The sequence below is a fragment of the Podarcis muralis genome, chromosome 6 (genome assembly GCF_964188315.1).
Source record: "Podarcis muralis chromosome 6, rPodMur119.hap1.1, whole genome shotgun sequence".
Taxonomy (NCBI): Eukaryota; Metazoa; Chordata; class Lepidosauria; order Squamata; family Lacertidae; genus Podarcis; species Podarcis muralis.
In genome coordinates this window covers 62,478,521-62,498,898 of record NC_135660.1, presented here as the reverse complement: position 1 = coordinate 62,498,898, position 20,378 = coordinate 62,478,521, and the positions used below count along the sequence as shown (strand labels likewise).

Below are 20,378 nucleotides of genomic sequence, written 5' to 3'. Positions count from 1 at the left end.
GGTGCCAATAGTATGAAAAAAGTCAATGGAAACATACCTACATTGCTACAGTAGATGCTTGTTATGATGATATCATTATATAACTAGATCATTTCATCATATTTAAATATTTTTATTTTCTAGTTGCATCACAACTGATTTGGGATCTCCCAGTGAGTTTAAACTCTTTTTTTAAATGCTGCTTTGTATCTGGAGGGAGAAACACTTACCGTATTTTTCTGTGTATAAGACTAGCCCCCCCACCCAATGTAAAAAAATTGGGGACGTCTTATACATGGATAGTGCTGAGAGTGGACTGGCGATTGATTGTTGCCCAAAAATAGGGGGCGTCTTATACATGGAGCGTCTTATAGACGGAAAAATATGGTAAATAATTAAACTAGTGTTTGGGATATATTTTGAAACAGCAAAAATTAGCATTAGCCAGTTGTGTGTAGTACCTTGCTTGTTTAATGAAGATTAAAAACCTTATATTAAACAGGAATATATTTATATTTAGATACAAATATATTTGTGTAACTACAGGAACTTATGATTCAAGTATTGAAAATTAAATTAGAAATATTTGGGGGAAACTTTTTAGGGAAGATCTAATGGAGGGAAATTCTATTAAGTAATTTAAAATTAAGTTAATACTCCTGTCTTAAATATCCCATAGGGGCCAATCCAGAAAAAGTAAGGAATGTTCAGCTGAAATCAATAGATCTTAAACACTTCGATATGAGCTTACATCCCATCTATTTAATCGCTCAGTTTAAACAAGGAAGCTAATGAACCAGTTTGAACATGACACTAAAACATAATTTAGCATTACTATATTGAGCCACCGTGAGCCTCAGCCTTGGTCATTTCACCTTCTAGCACAGCAGTGAAAAATAGTTGAGAAGTTTTTGCTTCCATTTTAGATTAATCACAGTTTGCTATGTCATCTGAAGTGTGGATAATCTTAATAATGGCTAAACCAGCAAGCTGTTGGACTAAATTTAGTTAAGATTAACAATATTTTAGGGCAGAGGTTGCCAACCTTTTTGAACTAGTAGGCACATTTCCAGTTTAAGAGCGTGCTGAGGCTGTCAATCACAAATTGATTGCAGTGGATGGAGAGGGCATGACATAAAATGGCTGTAATGGAAATTGTGGAATAACACTAGAATTAAAGAGAGAAAGACTCTTGACATCCTAGGCAGCTATACCCTCATGGCTGTGCAGATCTCTCTCTCTCTCTCTCTCTCTCTCCCACCTACTCATCCACCCTACTGTTGCTATCTAGTAACAACTAGGAGCATTCATCAGCACCAGGAGAAATATAAGATGTAGCCACAGCACTCTCAAAACAACATTTTAAAGCAATACAAAAATCCCCAAAGAAAAAACAATACAAATGTTTTCAATGATTTTGAATCCTGAGTCATATTTAGGATATGATGCCATCTATTAGAGTCAAAGCAATTTTTAAAACCTGTTCTTCTTCTCTCAAATTCCATATTGTTCTTATCAACACAGAATTCAATTTGCTGTTTTTATACGTTAGAGAGATCTTCTCTAAATTTTACAGGTTTGCATGTATTGTGACTTTCTTTATGTGAAATTAGCAGACAGAAGTTTCAACATTTTTGTACAATCTGCAGTTTCACTTCCTCGCTATTTACACTTCTGTCTTCACACTGTCATTTACTTCTGTTAAGGAAACCTTTCATTTAATCACCTGCTTTATTTTGTATCCATTTAAAATACACCCTAAGCCCTCAGGATATTGGCAAAGATATGAATGCACCTGCTCTGCTATTGCTATCTTATTGCACATTGATGCTTACTGTAGCTCCAGCACATTTCCATAACTGGTGTTTGAAGCTGAGCACACATGACACAAACCACAATCCATAGGTATCCTGTAACTTCTTGATTAAATACTCTGTCTGAGTCGCTTTCTCTCAAACCAGCTTCCATCTGATTTGAGAACAGAAGCAGCGGTAAAGCTAAGTTGTATACATTTCAGGCAGCTGTTGCACATGTGCAGATGAAAGCACATGTACAGACGACACCTTCAGTGAACACAGGGAAAACAAAGCAGGCAATGGGCACTGGATGAAGACAAACCAGACCCTACTCTAGGCTGCACAGCAAAATAAGATAGCAACTTGAAATGCTGTGGGAGGAAGCAACCTCATATTCACACCATACATTTCAAGCACACGGCTTTCCCCAAATAATCCTGGGGAAGTTTTCAAGGGTGCTGGGATTGTAACTCTGTGAGGGATAAGCTACTGTTCCCAGAATTCAGTGGGGAAAGACATGTGCTTCGAATATACGGAATGGATATTGCACATTGGAATGTGGATCACCTTTAACCACATACTGTTGACACCGTTAAGATGTTCTGTTGGCTTTGTTGAGGCATGATGCCATTGGTCCACAATTTGCTGCATACATACATGAATTCATATATCTTTATAAAATTGCTTTCCATTTGTGTGGTACAGAAATTAGGCCAACTGGCCTCTAATTCCAGTTTTTTCATACTGGTGCTGTTTTGTATTAAGCTCAATTTTGCGACTTCAAAAACTGGAATTTAGATAGCTTCATGATTTTATGACCATTATTACTAACTCCCTGCCTTGCAGAAGATATCTTAATTCACTTGGTTTCCTTTGCCATTATATGGATTCTTAAACCCATTCCAGCTCTTCAAGCTTCCTTTTACTTTCTGATGCAATGCATGCCCACTTGTAAACTGATTTCCTGTCTTGCCCACTGGTTTACCACACATATTCCATAACTGAGCTAAAGCATGGGGTTATCAGTCTATTTTTCAGCTTCCATCAATTGTTACATACAAAGGATTGCATACTAAAGATTACTATTGTCATTAGAGTACTAGGAAGTGAGAGAAATCAAGTTGGTAGGTTGATATATTGCATCAGGCCAACATTCTTTAATGAAAATGAATACATTATTTCCAGCTTCAAGGGACTTCGTCTGAAATATTGCTCTCTTTACACCCAACAAAAAATTGACTTAATTAAAAACACCACTCCATCTGCACTGTCTCTTGTGAGTGTATTGTTTTAGGTTCTGCTTTGTTCACTTGCATATTTTCTAAACAGGATTTGGATTATCAGAAAAGAAAAAAGAAATAATGATGAACAATACAATGCATGTCAATGAGAACATGATAGACGTTCTGTAAAATAATTAATTCTATATGGCAGTGGAAAAATACAATAGCTTTCCTAATGATTAAGTTATAGCATCCAGAAGATATCCAATTAAAGTGGTTTAATTGACCCTTCCAGCTTTTTGCTCACCATGTTTGCTCCAAACATGGAATAAAGCATACAGGGTGGCACAAGCGTATACTCCTACTTTTGAATGTCACTTATGAATAAAGAATACATTTTAAACAGCAATGTAGAACCAAAAATTGGGGAGGACAGTTATTCTGGATTACCGGTAATTTATGTGGAACAAATGTATCTGTTGTGTGTAGCTTTATAAATAAAGTTTTCAGAAGAGGAGAAAGCACACAGCTCAAAAAGAAAAAAGATTTTTATGGAGAGAGGCAGACATAAGATGACTCAAAGAGGTGCCAAATTAGTTCTGTTGCTCAGTAGTGTATTGGAGTTGTGTTTCCTGAGTAGTCTCCCACATATTTGCATGGCAAAGGACTTTTGAAATTAGGAGGGTGGAAAAATCAGTTTGTGGTGTATAGCAAAGGCAATTGCTACATAGGGAAGAGTAAACAATCCTTTCAGAAGAGGAGGCAGTACTGTTGATCAATGTTTTATTCTGAACCATATTGTAAGAAAATATAGTAAGAGCATTACGAATAATCTTTATGTAACCTTAATTTATCTTTTTTCTGCATTCAACTCTGCAAGATAAATTTCAAACTGCCAACATTGACTGCAGACTTCCGCTATTGATCCAAGAACTATACAGCACCACAGAAATGAGGGTTAAAGTAGGTTTAAACAGTGATGTGACTGATGCTTTTAAAATGTCATGAGGAGTGAAGCAAAGTTGCATTCTGGCTCCCATTCCTTTTAACTTTTATATTTACCCAATGCAAACTCCCCCGCTCCAGTAGTTAGGAACACAAAGATCTCAATCTTGGTGTATGCAGGTGGTTTAATGCTGTTCTACTTTTCCTGACTGGGCCTCAGCACATACTGTAGACAGGAAAATCTATCTATAAATTACTCTAAGACCAAGATTATGATTTTTGACAGACACATTCCTAGGTATAGATTGTGCTTGGATTAGCAGGCTATAGAATCAACTTGCTCATTTAGATACCTGGGTGTACTCTTTAATGAAACTTTCTGTTGGAAGTGTTATATGGAGGCAGTAAAAGTAAAGGCATAGAAAACCATTGGGGCATTGATGTTCTCCTACCATAAGGGGGGGGGGGAGCAGCTGATTGAACCAGCCCTAAAGATATTTGGTAGCCAGAGACATACCTAGGATCCCTTGTATCCTTGCTAGGAGTGGTATTGGCACCCCCTGGGAAAAAAATCCCACTTTACTGCAATCGCCTCTTGCCGACATTGCTTCCCCTCCAGCCTGTTTATGTTCCAGCCAGCGTATTCTTCACTTAAACAAATGTGAATGCCAAAGAATTCTCATCCCCTTCCTGTAATATCACCTATTCTGTTGAATGAGTGCCCAATAATTTTCCATCTTACAGCCAATCAGAAGTGCAATTTATTACTCAGTATAAAAAAGAACCTTGCTTCTTTCCAGACCAGTCTCATGTAACAACCAGCTGCTAGTCAGCAATAGATACTTTGTATTTTAAACTTAGCTCTTCACAAAACTATGGACACATAGCGAATTCCTATACAGTATGTAAAACAAACCCAGTAAAACATGATCTCTCCACAGTCACAAATGCTTTATTTCATGATTTATGAAAAGTGCATCTTGCTTCCTAGATGCATTTATATACATTGTACATGCTATCAACATTTTATATATTTGCTAGCCATATTGAACGTTTAGTAATCTAAACAGAAAGGTAGGATATCATATTTTCAAAAAAATAAGCCAAATAAAAATAGATTTAATATGTAAGTAGGTTCTTGGATAAGCATTTGCTTTGAAAGTTTGTTCATTGAAAATAAATAGTCATATTTTTCATAAAGTAATGAATCTTTAGCAAATGTCTAAAGGTTTTATAGTCCTTTGAAAAGTTACACTTTTTCTCTGACTGTTGAAACAGTATTTGCTTTTGGAAGTTCAAATACAGAACGGGGTGTGTGTGTGTGTGGGAGAATGGCAGAGTTGAGTCTGATGGAGAAATTCAACTCTGAATAATAGAGTTTGAAGATCTGTTTATTGAACTCCCTTCCTGGGAATGTAAGGATGACATTTTTTTGAATGTCACATTTGTTTTAGTTCTGCATCTAAGATCTTCCATAGAACACAGGAAGCCAATCTATTTTCTTTATACCGCATGTTGTCATTTAAACCACCCTTTATGCTCCAAATATTTTCCCTGCTAGCTTCCTTCTTTGCATTTGACTCTGGTCTTAAAATCCAAATATGGCTGTTCATATGTTGAATAACGCTGTGCTGGATTTGCTTCAGCAAGGGTGCAAAAATGTCGAATTTGGACGCAATCCTTTGGCTTGTAAAGCTTACCCTCCGTGTTGCAGTAACAGCTAAGCAAAGAATTACCTTCCATATACCAACCAAAGGCGCATCCCTGTGTTGTCTGTCACAAAGAGAGCTTCAGCACTGGCTTCACCCCCCATTTTTAGGTCCTCCTGATAACGTTCACCTAGGTTTTAAACAAATGCGATTCGTGCTACATATTCATGCTTCTATTGTGCCACTCAGCAGTTCTCTTCCCGGTCTGCTTTGTTTTGCAGCTAAGCTGGGTTCATATACGCTGCTTCGAGGAGGCCATTTCCCCTTCCCTTTGCATTTCGCGAGTGTGCAAAGAACAACGCCATTGTCTTCATGCAAGAGAAGGGGAAACAGGCCGCGTTTTCCTTCTTCTTTTGAGCACAAAAGGACTGCTATCTGCAACTGAAAGATGAGCACTGGAAGGAGGGCAAATACATTGCTGATATCAGGAGGCGGCTTCCAGACAATGGCCGCGTGCGGCTGATGGATGAGCAAAGGGGGAAGAAGTGGGTGATGTCGTCGTCATCCCTTGGCTGAGGGAGAGGACATGATGGCGCCCTGTTTTGCTTCCCGGGATGGGCTTTGCTTGTGTGTATGTATGTGCTTGTGTGGCACCAGGCCGTTTCGTTGGCCACCCGTGAGGGGGGAATATGGGTGCCTCTTTGTTGGATCTGGTAGTGTGTATTGGTGTTAGTAATCCACCCCCACAGCCTTCCTTTCTCTCTCTCTCTCTCTCTCTCTCTCTCTCTCACACACACACACACACAAATAACAGGCGGGGAGGAGGAAGAGGAGGGACTCGGCCGTGTTGCCGCTGCTGCCTTCATTACTTTGACAGAAAAACTCCCCGGCCAGCGGTTGCCGCCGTCGCAGCCGAGGCAGCTTTCATGGTACGTGAAAGCGACGAGGAAAAAAAAAAGGCGCGCAGGTCGTGGCGCCTCCTCAGCGGCAAAACGGGGGTCGTCGGCAGCCCCCCCCGGCGTCTCCTCGCGCCCCCAAACTTCGCTGGGCCTCCGTCCTTCCGCCCCCTCTCCTGTGCGCCGGCATATCCCTCCGCCACAGTCACCCCGCCTTCCATTGCTGAGCTCGTCAAACTGCCGGAGTCCCCGGATGGAAAACTATAATGGCCGCCAATTGTGACTCGTCGGACTATGGAGACGGGCGAGGTAATCTAGGCGCCCGGCGCTCGTGCCCAGCGTAGGGGTGGGGGGAAGGTCGCGGGGGAGTCGCGGGGCCCTGGACGCCCAGCGAGGTAACGGGGAGGCGGGACCCCCCCCACCCCATACGGGCGGCGGGAGGGGGCAGCTTCTTCAGCGGGACGGGCGAATCCCGGTAGTTGGGCAGGAACCCGCCCTCTTGTTGGGCCGAGGCATCAAATAGTCCCGCGGTCGCGGCTTGGTTTTGGGGAGAGAGAGAGAGAGAGAGAGAGAGAGAGAGAGAGAGAGGTGCACCTCATTTAAGGGGTGCGGGGGGAACTATTGAGGGGCCACGCGCCGTTGGCCGCGCGGCTGCTCGCGCCTCTGTGGGCGAAGGCTCGACCAACACAGCGCGCGTGTATCCCTCCGCCGTGCCAGGATGAGAGTTGCTGTTCGGCAGCGCCCCGTCTCCTCGCGGCTTCAGACAGGGACCCCCTTTCTAGGACGGGGGCGCGAGCAGCTTGACCCCCCTCCCCCTGTCTCCCGAAATACAGCTCCATGGGGACCAAAATAGCGGGGTTGGTGCCCCTGAGCGACACCTGAGGGGCCTGGCAGTTCTTCTCCCTATGGCGCCCAAAAGTTCTAGAGGCGCCCAGGAAGCCCAACTCAACCCGAAAGGGCTTTTTTTGTGTCCAGGCAGACGGATGAGTTGGGTGGTCTTTTGTTTTCCCGCCAGTTTATGGACTCCTCCAGCACCTTAAAGCTTTTGAGACCTAAAGACAGCAAGTTGGCAGGCCAGACTCCATGGTTTCAAAACTCAACAAGGGTTATCATGGGCTTGACTTGGGGCAAAGGCCCTTCACCCTTTCCAAGTGCAGATGCTGAGCATTGCCTTATCTGGATTGTGTTGAAAGGATTAACTTGGCTAGGAAGCACTTCCTGCAGAATGAGAGAGAGAGGGAGGGAGTTCGCTTTGTTGTTGACTGCCATCTTGTTTTGCTTGGGTGTAGCCTTGCACCAAAAAAGACTTGCTGAGATCATCCTCTCTTGCTCACAACAAAGTACTGAGCTGATTTTGGTTGCTGATATTTATGATTGTGTTACCATAGGACTGAAGTTAAGTAGCATGCGTTGCTGCAGCTTGAAAGAAGTTATTTGGAAAGGAAAACCAACAAAGCCAAATGTTCATGAAAATTCCTTAAGATAGTGCAAAGATTCTTATATAACCATGGAAATGTGCTAATCATTTTTGTTCTCACTGGCCGTCTCACTAAATTATAGTGAGTGATATATTGCTGTATAATAATATAGTGGGATGTACCTATGTGGATAATTTGTAAGATGGACCTGTATTACAACTTAAGTTGAGAAAATTCTAAATCTGCCAGCCCAGTCTTGCTCACATATACAGTACTTGAGACGTGAAAACACAAAGGCTTGGTTCTGAAATAAGAAAGATACTACCAGAAGTTGCAGTGTTACAAGTAGACACATTTTATACAAACTATGTAGATAATTTGTCTTTGCTGTTCCTTCAACTCTTGCAAAATATGGGATATTTTGTATAGGAAATTGATCAGTAGACTTGAGACATATCTTTTAAAAAAGGTGACTACATTGCATGTAGGTTACAATGCTGAACCAAGAATGATAGTTTGTAAGATTGATTTATTGGGTTTGTTTTTTGACATTAAAATAATGTATGTTTTGGTAACTAGATTCTAGGCTTCAGCCTGTATAAGGAGATACTAAAATTGTTCTAAATTTGAGGTTTGGGTTTTTTGTTGTTTTTTTTTAGGTATATCTGCTTTTAATCCTTGGGCAGAGTGATTTAGCCTGTTAAGATCCTTCTCTGGTCCCCATGGCACATATCTCTGCATAGAACAGACCTCTTTCTCTGTGAAAGATTTCATGCTTTTGATTGTGTACTCTGGTTTTCAAGTTGCTTCTGTCTAGAAAATCCTAAATTTAAACAAGTTTTTTTTTTTTTTAACTTGTAAGTAATCTAATCTGGGGAAGCGGGAAGTGAGCAGAGCAGTCCTACTGGGTGGGAAAGATCTGTGGCAGAGTGACTTCCATTTTCAAAGCCTTGCTGGCTTTGGCAGAAGGTGAGGAAGGGGTGACCATTTTTTCGGTTATCGTTGCTTTCCATTGCAGGGAATTAGGTATGCCAGCTCTTAGGCTACTGTAGTTTGTGGCTCCATTTGGAGTCATGATGGGTGAATGAAGAAGTGTAGGATCCTGCAGATCCTTGGCTGCCCTCGATGTATGCTAATATCCTTCTAGTTTTGGGCCCACCACTGGTAGGGTATCCATGGCAGCAGAAAGCACTGTTGCCATCCAGGGAACCACCTGACAGTGGTCCACTTCTAGAGATACTTTATGGTGTCTGGGACTCCTTCCCGTGTACCACAGGATTACACCCTTAGTAAACTAGTGGTGTCTGCACTATTTTAAAGCTTGCAAAATCAATAAGGTGCATGTGTTTAGTCCAGTCCCCTTTGTGTTTACTCAAAAGTAGGAGTGCAGCCCTTGTTTTGTAACATGAACAAATTCATTTCTGACATCTTTTAACTATTTTTGGAATATTTTGGGAAATAGTTAGATTTCCAGTTTCCGCAGATAAATATTTGCAGGTTAATTTACAAATAAGCAATGTAAATATCAGGTATTAAGGAAGCTCGTTACATGTGCTTTAAAGTTAGCTAGCATAGCCAGGTTTCTATTCCAAAGTGTAGAAGACTTGTAGAGATGTGTAAGGTTGGTGAGATTTAGGAGAATAAATTAACCTTGGCATTTCCCTAGTTTACAGTATTTGTTTAGAATCTCTGTCATAGTGGGCATTTATTTGATTTAGATTATCCTGCTAAAAGTCAGGAGTCAAAAAATGCTACAGATTTGTAGTCAACAATATCATTTTTTAAAAGGGAGTATTAGTAAATACTTAGTGCCAGCTATGTGCAGAACTACAAAAACTTGCAAAACTTCTAGATATTGACATAAATCCCTCCCTCCTTTCTGGCCATATTATGAATGACCACATTTAGAGTAAAATTACCTATTTTTTTGCTGTTAGATCTCAGGTGGTAGTGACTTCTAAGTTGTTCCTATGTTTGTGTTTTTAAAAACATATTCTTTATTTCAGGATTTTTTGTACATTGAATGCAGTGTCTTTTGACCCTCTGTTTTATGCCTTTCATCTCTTGGAAAAGAAAAGTATTGAACAGACTACTGAAGAATGGATTTTTAATCTTTTTAAACAGTAAGTTTATTACTTATCTGTGGTTAAAATTCACTGTGGGAGAGTTTTGTTTAAAATATCCTGTATTCTCAAATGCTGTTGAGTGATATCTAATGTTAGTTATACTCAGAGTAGTACCAAAATCAACTTAAAATCCATTGATTGCAGTGAGTGTGCTCTTACTTATTTATTTTTATACTGCCCTATACCTGGAATTTATATACCACCCTATACCCAGAGGTCTCAGGGCAGTTCACAGAATAGTTGGATATCACCCGTTACATTTATGTATGTGTTCAGACTTGTAAATCACAACATGCCTGGTTGCCTATGTTGGTTATTATTATTTATATAGCACCATCTGTGTACATGACACTTTACATGTTCTTACAATCTGAAACCTAACAAAGGAAAACAACATTGGCAATGAAAGCAGTGGAAAACAGGGGAATAAGATGCAATTAAGTTTCTTCGGCTTAGTTACTATAGGGTATTATCACTAGAAGATTGTTCCAAAGGTGAGTTTTGAGGAGAAATTTGAATGAGGTAAAGGAGATGGTTGGACACATTCTGGGAGGTATTTGAGGCAGCAAGGGACAAAGGGTGAAGAATGAGACTTTTAGACAACAGTGGGTAATGGAGCTGAAGAGGTAAAAGCCAAAGGAAGAGATGTGTTAAGATATAAGAGCAGAGAGATAATGGGGAGGAAGGCCATGGAATGTGGAAGGATTTGAAGATGAGCACAAGAAATGTATTTATTTATTTATTTATTTGTCTGATTTCTCACCCACCCTTCACCATAAGTTCCCAGGGTGAGTTACAACAGTAGAATGTACAATTTTTTAAAAAGCTTAAACTGTTACAATTATAAAACAAGTAAAACCGTTCAAAATTGAGAAGAACAATATAAATTCAGCAAAAGTGGTGGGTCCCATGAAACAGTTGAAGGCCAGGGTAAAAGAGGTTTGTCTACAGCATACAGCAAAAACTGTGCAGTGGTACCTCAGGTTACATGTGCTTCAGGTTACATACGCTTCAGGTTACAGGTTCCACTAACCCAGAAATATTACCTCGGGTTAAGAACTTTGCTTCAGGATGAGAACAGAAATGGCGGCGCGGCGGCAGCATGAGGCCCCATTAGCTAAAGTGGTACTTCAGGTTAAGAACAGTTTCAGGTTAAGAGCGGACCTCCGGAACGAATTAAGTACGTAACCAGAGGTACACTGTATATTGAAGATGCTAAATGCAGCTCTGTAGGGAGTTCCATAGTTTAGAGGCTGTCACAGAGAAAGTCTTCTCTTGGGTTCTATTCTCTTACTTCTGTGGTTGGTGGAATTACAGTGGTACCTTGGGTTAAGAACTTAATTCGTTCTGGAGGTCCATTCTTAACCTGAAACTGTTCTTAACCTGAAGTACCACTTTAGCTAATGGGACCTCCCGCTGTCGCCGCACGATTTCTGTTCTCATCCTGAAGCAAAGTTCTTAACCGAGGTACTATTTCTGGGTTAGCAGAGTATGTAACCTGAAGTGTCTGTAACCCGAGGTACCACTGTACTAAGAGAGCCCCCTCTGTAGATCTTCAAAGCCTGAGAAGGTCAGTATGGATGTATACAATTTTTAAGATACTTAGGAACTGAGTCAGCCATGATCTGGAAGAGGATAGGAAGCCAGTATAGGGATTTAAGAAGGGGCATCACATGGTCTGTTTGCCAAGGGAGGTGACATTGTCAGCATAATGTTAGATGGAGATGAGTGGATGAAGATGGGACAGTGGAAGACCTGAGATGGCAGTAGCTAAAGAAAGAAATTACCAGGGCAGGGGCAGAGTTTTGCTGAGGAAGCAGAGAGGAAGGGCTATATTTTCTGACATTGTAATAGATTACATCATCTGGTGATGGACTCGATATAGGAGTATCCATTAGGTGTTGCACAATGGCAAGGACATGGCATTTGAACCAAGTACAAAATTACCTAATGCTGCTTCCATTTGAGAACTTCAAACATTGCTACTATGCTTTGAGCTAGAAAAGGAGAACATCAACCAGTGTTGGAACCCTTGGACTTCATTGCTTTAATTTGGTGAACAACATTATAGATAACATAACGGCATATAGGAAAACAAAGACCTCTCTAGCTCTGTTTAGGTGCTAGAATTTTCAAATCCTGGAAGGGGAATAGGACCACACACTGCTGTATGCCTAATGTCTCTGTATGTGCAGGATCTACCCTGACCACCATGTGTTGAGTAGTAAGATTTAAAAGGGGTTTCTAAGTGTGTTCAACCAAAAGTACTTAGAAAACCCCCTCAGACCTTCTGGCTCAATGTGGGAAGAAGGCTGGTGCATGCAAGAATGTTGCTAACAGGGGCGACTTGCATGACCCTGTCTTTCCTACTTCCCCCCCAGTTCCTCATTCAGGCATAATGCCTGCACAGCACTTCTGTTTAATGATACCCCCCGCCCCCGACAGGAGGATTTTCCACAGCAAAACATCTACTCAGGGGAAAGACCTGTGTTAGAAATGTTTAGGTTTGATACCACTGAGGCACATATTTTCAAATTTCTGTCTTTTGCTCCTGATGTATACATATTATTCCTGTGAGAGTTTATCTTTCAGAACACGTAGTAAGGGTTTTTTTTGTTTGCTGTATTGCAGAGTGAAGCATCTTTTAAAATCTACTTAATTGAGATTTCTGGTAAGTTGCCTGCTTGAAGTCCTAGTTGACATTTAAGGTTATTTTCATTTCATGTTGTCATAGTACAGTCTGTGCTTGTTGGTAATTGAGTCTCCTGTTTGTGTATTTTGTTTTTTATAAAATGGTTGGCAGCCTCTGTGTTAAGCAGTCCATCATGTCCAAATGTGTAGAATATGGGGCGATCATAGGAAACTGGGTGAAGATTGACTTACTGATCACCTTGGAGGTGGAAGGCCAGGAACATAACTAGGTAGGGTTTGACTGTCTTCTACTGATTTGGGAGAAAAGCTGTGGCTGAAACAATGGCACATTGCTTCTGGCACTGCATTAACTCATGTAGGAATTAACCTATGAGAATAACTCGTATGTGGGAGGAGCAAAGTAATCTGAGTATCTGAAAGGAGACCCCAATAGCTGAAAGGTTTTGAGTGTCACTGTGAAGGTTTCAATTCTTAATCCCCATCAAGGGGATTATGGGTTTAATGGGGAAAAATGTGACATGTCTGTGGTGACAAAAAAACAACTTTGATCAAAAGCTTTGTGCCTTTTTAGTTTTAATGGCTATGTTAGCACACAGGTGTCAGTCATTATGCTGCTTTTAGTATGTGAAACTATGGGTATCTTCCCCCCTTTTAACCTTTAAAATTAACTTTGTACTTTTAATTCCAGATTTACTAAACTGAGGAAATCCTGGAACTCTTGAGTACTTCTGCACAAGAGTCTCTTAAATAACGAAGAGTACAAAAATAGTAAATTACAGAGTACTTTAGGAAAAATGCCATCTGAACAAGAACCATCCTTTTGCATCCAAAATACAAGTTTGTTACATAACAATGAGTTAGACAGAACAAGTGTTCCTACATTGGATACTTCTGTTAAGGGGTATATAACTCAACCTGCAATTTCAGATATTCTCACCTATGGACTGAGAAATGTGAAAATAGAGCTGCCTAGGGTAAATATTCCAAATGAAGTGCTATGTACACATGAAATTGACAGATACATGAAAGTATTTCAATGTAAAGAAAAGCCTGCAAGAGCCTTTTCCATGCACATGGATGTGAATGGAAGCAACTTTTCTGAGACTGATATTCCACATAGTAAACCAAGACTGAATTATGAGGAGGGATTGAAAACATCTGCAAAGATACTGAATTTTAGCTGTACCAAATGCAGAAACAATGTTAAGTACAGTCCAAATGATCTGCAGAAGCATTTCCAGCTGTTACATCGTGGAGAGTTGCCATCTTACCCCTGTGAAATGTGTAATTTTTCAGCTAATGACTTCCAATCATTTAATCAACACCGTCGAACACATCGTAGCACTTTAGTAAAATGTGAAATCTGTAATGATGATAATAGATATACTTTGTTGGACCTAACAAAACATTTCACATCTAGGCACTGTGTAAATGGCCATTTTCAATGTGAAAGATGTAGATTTTCCACCCATGATGTTGGCACATTTGTTCAGCATATTCATCGGCACAATGAAATACAATATAAATGTGATAAATGTCACCATGCAAGTTTTTCAAAAGAAGAGTCTCAGAAACATGTTGCTTCACACACTGGCACATTTCCTTTCAGTTGTCAATATTGTAACTACATGGCATCTCGAAAAAACTATCTTTTAAAACATATTATTACATTACACAGAGACCACCTCTATGCAAAAGATAAAACGGATACAGATAACAATGAGAAGATGAAGAAAACTTCAACAGGACTAAAACTTATCTTGAAAAGGTACAAAACAGGTGCATCGAGGAAGGCCCTGTGGAGACGCAAAAGAATGACTACTGGCAGTTGTAGAACTGGAGAAGAGGACAGACAAGTTCTCAAAAACGCAAAGGATATGCAGCCTAAATCTGAAGAGCTAGGCCAGCCTACAAAAGAATTACACCTCAATGAAGACAACAATCTTCTAAATGAAAGGCATATCTACAGTGGGGCAAAATCCTCTCCAGCAATACCATACAGTAGAGCAGAAGATGGCTTGGGTTCTGGCGTGCTGAAAAAAGCTGTTCATGGTCCTACAGTTTTGATGGTTAAAAACAACAAAATATCTGTTCCTGCAAATTACAGTGCTAAATTTATGGGCTTCAAGGTGGTTGATGGAAAACAGCATATAGTAATAAAACTGCTCCCTACAGATAAACAGAATTTGCCAACAGAAAATAAGGTTGATGGGGTAAAAGATGGCTCAACTGAATGTCTGCAGCAGACAGCTGACAACTTCAATTTACCTTCCGCTGCTGGACCTCATGAAATTAATCAGCAAATATCTAGAAATAATTCTGTTCACTCATTGGCATCATCTCCATTGTCATTTTCTAATCAATATTCAGGAAAAATAAAGCAAGAAAGTCCAGATTATTTTAGTTTGAATACATCTCGAACAGTAGAACCTCAAATTGTAATGGTAGGAAACTGTACAACTCGTCTGCCAGCAAAACCAGATTCTTCACTTCCTTGTGATTTTGTGGCTAAGGCTGGAAATAGAGATTCTTCATGGAGGAATTGTGTACCTCAGGACCATTCTCAGGTTTTATCCTCTGCTGGTGCACACATGCTACATTATGACCCTATGAAAAAAACCTTTCCTACAGAATTAAAATTACGGAATGGTGAAGTAAACAACAGTAAATACAATAATATCTACTGCCCATCAACTGATTTTTCTAATCAAGTACCACTGCCTTTCCATAATTATTCCAAAATAGATACTTTGGATAGCTCCAAACACCATATGTCCAACAGCGCCTTTTGTCTCCAGAGTAGGCCTGTAAATGAAACCACTTATCTGCAACAACAAACAGTGTTAAATCTAGAAAGAAGATCTTCATTGCTGTCTCTTCATGGCTTTGTAAATACAAACAATGTTCCAGTATTTTCAGCTAACCAATCCAATTATGCTACTGACAGACAGCATCCTATAGAAAATCATGATGATCAGCAGCATTTGAATACAAAGGTAAATCAAGTGTTGGAACATGTAGCTGAAAAATCAAAACAAGAAAATGCCTCTAATTGTGTAAATACATCACTTATGCCTAAAATAACATCTGTTTTCTCACTCCAGAGTGCTCAGGCATCCAACTATTTGTCACCTGAAGTAAACCAGTCATTACAAGATGTTCTAAGAGGGCAACCTGCTACTCAGCCACTCAACTATATAAAAACTGGTTATGACAACTCATTTCCAAATAATAAAATGGATTGTAAAACATTTGCACACTTCAGAGATTCAGCTGCTGCATGCAGTTTAACCAATTCTCCTGTTAAATTCAAGAGAGAGTTGAATGCGAATGGCAGTGCAACGAATGAAGGTGTGTATTTTAGGAATGAAGGACGACTCCCAGTGATGGCTCATAGAACAGACGAAATGCATTCTACTTCAAGGACAACAGGCGTTGGTGCATTGCTTAAAAGTCAAACAGATTCAATTTTAGCACAGCAGTTGGAAAAACACAAGATGCACTACAGTTTGAATGTCCCTAATGCTACCCGTCCAATGCTTCCAGAACAGAAGAAATCAGTGCTACTTCAGTCATCTCTCCCAAGGTTTTTTGTACCTTTGCGCCTTGCCCATCAACAAGGATTACATGTTATTTCAGGGAAGCCTCCAAAAAACAGTTCATCAGATGTTCAGGCAACAAGAGCTACACCTTTACTTTTAAACAAAGGACCTGGAATGATCTTGACTTTTGGTAGTGGCTCAATTGGAACAATTGCAAATGCCACTGAAAATAGTTCTCAGGTTTTAGAGAAAATTGCATCTAAAGAGTGTGGTAAAGAAGAAATAGCTACATCAGGTATGAAATTTAAAATAGACAGCTCTGGCAGTATAAGAAATTATTCTGGTGTTAGTGGGACAGCGGTTGCTTCATCCACTGGCATGTCCTACAAGGAGCAACTTAACATGACAAATTCAGAGAGCAGAATTTCTTCCGTGAAAATACAGGCTGGACATCAAGGCAGTAATGTTGCTACCTTGGAGTCAATAAAACAACCAGAGGTTGGACAAGAACAACCTGTTTATGCACTTTTGCCTGATGGTAGACAAGCAGTTTTTCTTAAATGTATGTCGCCAAACAAGTCCCTAGTACAGAAGCATAATGTTATTCAAGGTACTGCTAATAGTCAAAATTGTGAACCAAAGAAAACTGGAGCAATGCAACAAAAGCTTTTTTTGAAAATTAAGACCTTTCCTGCTGCTGACAATTGTCAGCCAATTAGCAACATTAAGTCATCTTTACAGTTCAATAATATGCATTCTCTTAATAGTCCTGCACTAGATCAGAAAAAGGCAGCTTTTTCTTCTAGCAACACCTTACTGCTTCCAGGTACATTGATGCCAGCAAATGCCTGTTTGGCAACTGATAAATCAAAGGATCCTACTACTTCTGTAGAATCTGTACATTCCCTTAGGAATTTAAAGACACGGTCACAAAAGATTCCATCTGATTCAGCACAAACAGTTAGTGCTAACAAAGGGAATGCTTTTGGAACCCAGATGTCAACCGGGCCACCGACAAACAAATTTTCAAAAGCTAAACGTCATTCAAAGCAAACTGGTGCTAAAGTTTCTGATGCTACGGTTTCACAGAAGAACAGGAATTTGAAACGGAAAGTTAAAGATGGCCTTCAAGAACCTCCTAGAAAGAAAATGTTGCATCGAAAATGTAAAGCGAAAAATCAAATGGATGTGAATGAATTTGAATCCTTAATTCGCACCCCTTGTAGACCAAGATTGTCAAAAGACACTGTGAGGATTCTAAAGCTACTTCCATTTAATTCCAAACAATTAATCAAATGCCCCCGAAGAAATCAGCCAGTTGTAGTGCTAAACCATCCTGATGCAGATGTTCCAGAAGTTGTAAATGTTATGAAGACTATTGCTAAATTTAAAGGACATGTGCTAAAGGTCTCCTTGTCAAAGAGAACTATTGATGCTCTTTTGGAGCCAGCAGATTATAACAGTTTGTACATAATTACTAATGATCTCTCTCGAAGAAAACGCAAAATGCTCAAACCTGTAAGTCCTGTAAAAGAAAGGTTTGTTTTAAAATTAACACTGAAGAAGACGAGCAAAAACAATTATCAGATTGTGAAAACTACCTCTGATAATACGCTGAAAACTAAATTTAGGTGCTGGTTTTGTGGGAGGATATTTGACAATCAGGACAATTGGGTAGGACATGGACAGCGTCATCTAATGGAAGCCACTCGAGACTGGAGTTCATTAGGGTAATTTATTGTGATGACTGAAAAAGACAAAAGAGCTCATCTGCTTGCAGATTATTTTGGATGACAGCATCAAAATGATGTTTTTAAAAGAAACAAATGTGTTAACACCTAAAATTATCCTGTATGAATTTAATTTAAATAGCTTCAATTGCAGTTCAAATTGCATTTTGTTACTACTATCATGTGATATATTTAGAGAATGAATTTCAGGGCTTTTGTTATGTATATATTTAAAAATCAAAGTGTGTACATATTTTTATACTTCAGTTATTTGCTATAAAATCTTGCACAGGAATTGTATTTTTTCAGCTCTGTGCATGCACTACTAAAAAAATGTTTTTCAGCTACACACAGCTATTGCCGTATTTTTCCTCGCTCTTTCAAGACAACCCCCCTTTTCTTTTCCAGGGATGAACACTGTTGTTAGCAAGTGCCTAAAAGATGTGAAGCAGTTTACTTTGTGTCAACTGTATAACCACAGGCCCTCATAGGGCCAGGTTTTCTAACAGTTTCTTTTAAACAAAGCCATATGTGAATGCTTTAAGCTATATTGCTATGCACATGACACTTGTACTATTTCTGTGCAGTTTGTCTACTTTCTTAGTGAAGTATTTTTCATATAAATCAATAAACATGTTATTGTGTTTAAGCCTGATAATGAGATCAGTTGTAAATATAATGTATTCACAATTTGTACAGTACATTGAAGAACATTCCAAGTGGATGTTTGACATCCCTATTAAATCAGTATGATTTGTGTTATACTGAATAATTTTGCCACCAGATGTATATAAAGGGCAGCCTGTGGCTGTGGTGGCTTTGGTTTTGCTAGAAATCGGATTATGGCTATTTTTCTGTAAGTCTTTTTGTGTGGCTAGAGAGTATAACTTAGTTTTTAAAGAGTGCTCCAATCTAGATTTTCTTATCCCATACATTGATGCCTCATAAAATACTGGAGTATTTGTCACTCCACAATAGGAAAGAAAACCCTCTTATATTTGGTTATCTTCTGATTTGGACAAAAAACTCTGCATTTTGATTGTGGTCTCTTTAATTGTTGAATAGATTTTTGTCTTTTTGACAGTATAGCACTGGCTGCTATGTTCTAGAAATGGTATCAGGTTTTTACTCAAGATTCTCAGGCTTTTAGTTGTGTTGATTCACAATCCACTATACAAACTACTGTCCTCTTATAGCCTGCAGTCAGTCTTTATTTCTCCTTGTAGGCTAGAGATTACATCTTTAAATTGTCTGGCCTGTTCAGATATTACTTACGGGACAGAAAGGAGAGAAATCTCAATTTGGCAAAAGTGATTGCTGATTGTGCCCTCCCCCTTTGTCATAAAATGGAAGTTGCAATAATCCATGTTGTAACACAGAACATTGCATCTCTGATTTTGGAAAAAACTGTGTTGGACATCTTCGGCATTTAATTAAGTATATGATAGCCTGGATCAAACAGTAGTTTTTCTCCTATCCCCTGCCAAAGTGAAAGGGATAAAGAGAAATACACCTGTCCCAACACCTACTAGTGTTGAGACAACTTTGTCCCTAGCAAGTCAAGTCTGAACAGGCATTTTGTGAATAATCCGTATTGATAGAAATAACAAATACTTAATTTTTGTGTTGTAAGGCCAGGGAGTAATTTGAGTATTGGCAGTGTTTCAGTACCTAAGTTATATATTGGTCCTCTGTAGAAAATTTAGACATATCTGAAGGGAATTGAGCAGGGAGAAAAATCAAGTGTAATGAGCAGTAACAGGTTCACATTTGTATTTTTTAACTTTTTCCAGTGTTTAAATCGTTCCGACAAAGTAAAGTATCTCAGGAAAATGATGTGCTTTTAAACAAGAAATGCAACTCAGAATTACCTCTTAAAAATTCCCCTGCACATGCTTGGTGTTAATAAATTTGTTATAGAGATATATTGTTCTTTAATTGTGTTGAATAATTTTAAACAATGAGTAAAGCACCGGTCTTTATGGTAACATTCAGTAATTACCTTGCCGATAGAAATTTATAGTTTTAAAAAATGGTCTTAGTTACTTGAGGTGACATCCTCAGATACATTACAGGATGCACACTTTTTAAAAAGGTAGCTACAATATAAGTTTACTAAAGGAGGTAGTATGGTGTATCTATTTCCATGTGTGGACATTCCAACTTTTATATTCATAATTATTTTGGGTATTTATAAAAGAAAATATTTCATAATGACACAAGCCTCACCTTGAATGTAAGAGTTTGAACAAACATGCAAGCCAGAAAGGAGATCTTGTAAGGCTGTTGCTAGACTTTTAAATATTTATATGCCATCCACAAAGGTTCAGCCACATGGCTTGAGCTGTAGAGCAGCCAGGCAGTGTATTTGTAATGTGGCTTTTGTTCTCTGCTACAGCACAACTACTTTTAATGCTGCATG

At 39.3% G+C, this 20,378-nt stretch overlaps 1 protein-coding gene across 2 annotated transcripts; it reads left to right on the top strand.

Annotated features, from left to right (window-relative positions):
- The first annotated feature begins 6,409 nt into the window (after nt 1-6,409).
- ZNF518A (zinc finger protein 518A) lies at nt 6,410-19,881 on the top strand. 2 transcript variants are annotated; one of them, XM_028729838.2, is made up of 5 exons: nt 6,410-6,797; nt 9,913-10,029; nt 12,664-12,703; nt 12,836-12,953; nt 13,373-19,881. In XM_028729838.2, exon 5 carries the CDS (start codon nt 13,479-13,481, stop codon nt 17,958-17,960), a length of 4,482 nt encoding a protein of 1,493 aa, XP_028585671.2. In that variant the 5' UTR covers nt 6,410-6,797; nt 9,913-10,029; nt 12,664-12,703; nt 12,836-12,953; nt 13,373-13,478; the 3' UTR covers nt 17,961-19,881. The 2 variants fall into 2 exon arrangements, with proteins under 2 accessions (XP_028585671.2, XP_028585675.2); XM_028729842.2 differs by lacking the exon at nt 12,836-12,953.
- The last annotated feature ends 497 nt before the right edge of the window (nt 19,882-20,378 follow it).

Bases quoted from the DNA above. Each gene is read 5' to 3' on its own strand.
- ZNF518A (XM_028729842.2), top strand. From the start codon at position 13,479: ATGCCATCTGAACAAGAACCATCCTTTTGCATCCAAAATACAAGTTTG.